Source organism: Sinocyclocheilus anshuiensis, unplaced genomic scaffold (genome assembly GCF_001515605.1).
Source record: "Sinocyclocheilus anshuiensis isolate Anshui unplaced genomic scaffold, SAMN03320099.WGS_v1.1 scaffold1224, whole genome shotgun sequence".
Lineage (NCBI taxonomy): Eukaryota > Metazoa > Chordata > Actinopteri > Cypriniformes > Cyprinidae > Sinocyclocheilus > Sinocyclocheilus anshuiensis.
The window spans coordinates 238075-238957 of NW_015544204.1; the positions used below are offsets into that span (position 1 = coordinate 238075).

Below are 883 nucleotides of genomic sequence, written 5' to 3' on the forward strand. Positions count from 1 at the left end.
TTTCATAAGATTTAAACCTCAACAAAGGTCCAATGATACATCTCTGGAGTGTTTTTGTCCTGTAGGTCCACACTTGACAATGTAAGACAACACTTAGGTTAAAAAAACTGAGGAGTATATAAGTTTATGAAATCTTAGCTATGGGTTGTTTCACTTTTTTCAAGAACTAAACCCCTGAGTGTCTCCAGCAGTTGGGGTCTAAAAGCATGGATTAACTTCACTTAACTGCACCACAGTCGTGTGCAAATCCTCCGTTTGACACCCTAAATATATATTTTCAGGAAACACAGGCTTTCTTGAGGGACTTTGCAGGGCCCCTCACACAGTGTTTGGGTTGAGTGTGAGATTCCCCTCCCCCTGAGCGAGTGTCACTCTCAAAACAACAGAAGTGCAGAGGCACGTTCAGTTGAAGCTTTCAGGTCTCCACACAGCAGATGTGATGGAACTGATGTTCGCTGAGTGGGAAGACGGAGAGAGGTTCTCATTTGAAGATTCGGACCGTTTTGAGGAGGACTCCCTGTGCTCATTCATATCAGAGGCAGAAAGTCTCTGCCAGAACTGGAGAGGATGGAGGAAACAGTCAGCCGGCCCAAATTCACCCACTGTGAAGATTAAAGGTAATGGAAGATTGTCTTCATGTGCTGTGAAGTGGTTTATGTACTGTCATTGTAATGTGAGCACACTGTGCCTTGGCATGGCTGCACCTTTGACCTCGGGATGTATTCTTAACTTATGGGCAACACTGTCATGTTCAAAACTACCAAGTTTAACTGTCCTTTCATACATGGGCCTTTTTGGTCAAATTAGTTAACTTTGTATGTATCAGTTATATTTGATTATATTTAGGGTGAACATAAATAATATATTTTATATATTATTTTGT

The 883-nt window shown here is 41.6% G+C and overlaps 1 protein-coding gene across 1 annotated transcript in view; it reads left to right on the plus strand.

Annotated features, from left to right (window-relative positions):
- The window catches only part of LOC107696864 (zinc finger SWIM domain-containing protein 8-like), an 18266-nt gene continuing 17383 nt past the window's right edge, over positions 1 to 883 (plus strand). Inside the window, exon 1 of the mRNA XM_016497400.1 lies at positions 1 to 617. Within this exon, the coding sequence (XP_016352886.1) occupies positions 440 to 617 (178 nt within the window). The 5' untranslated portion in view covers positions 1 to 439. The remainder of the gene's footprint in view (positions 618 to 883) is intronic.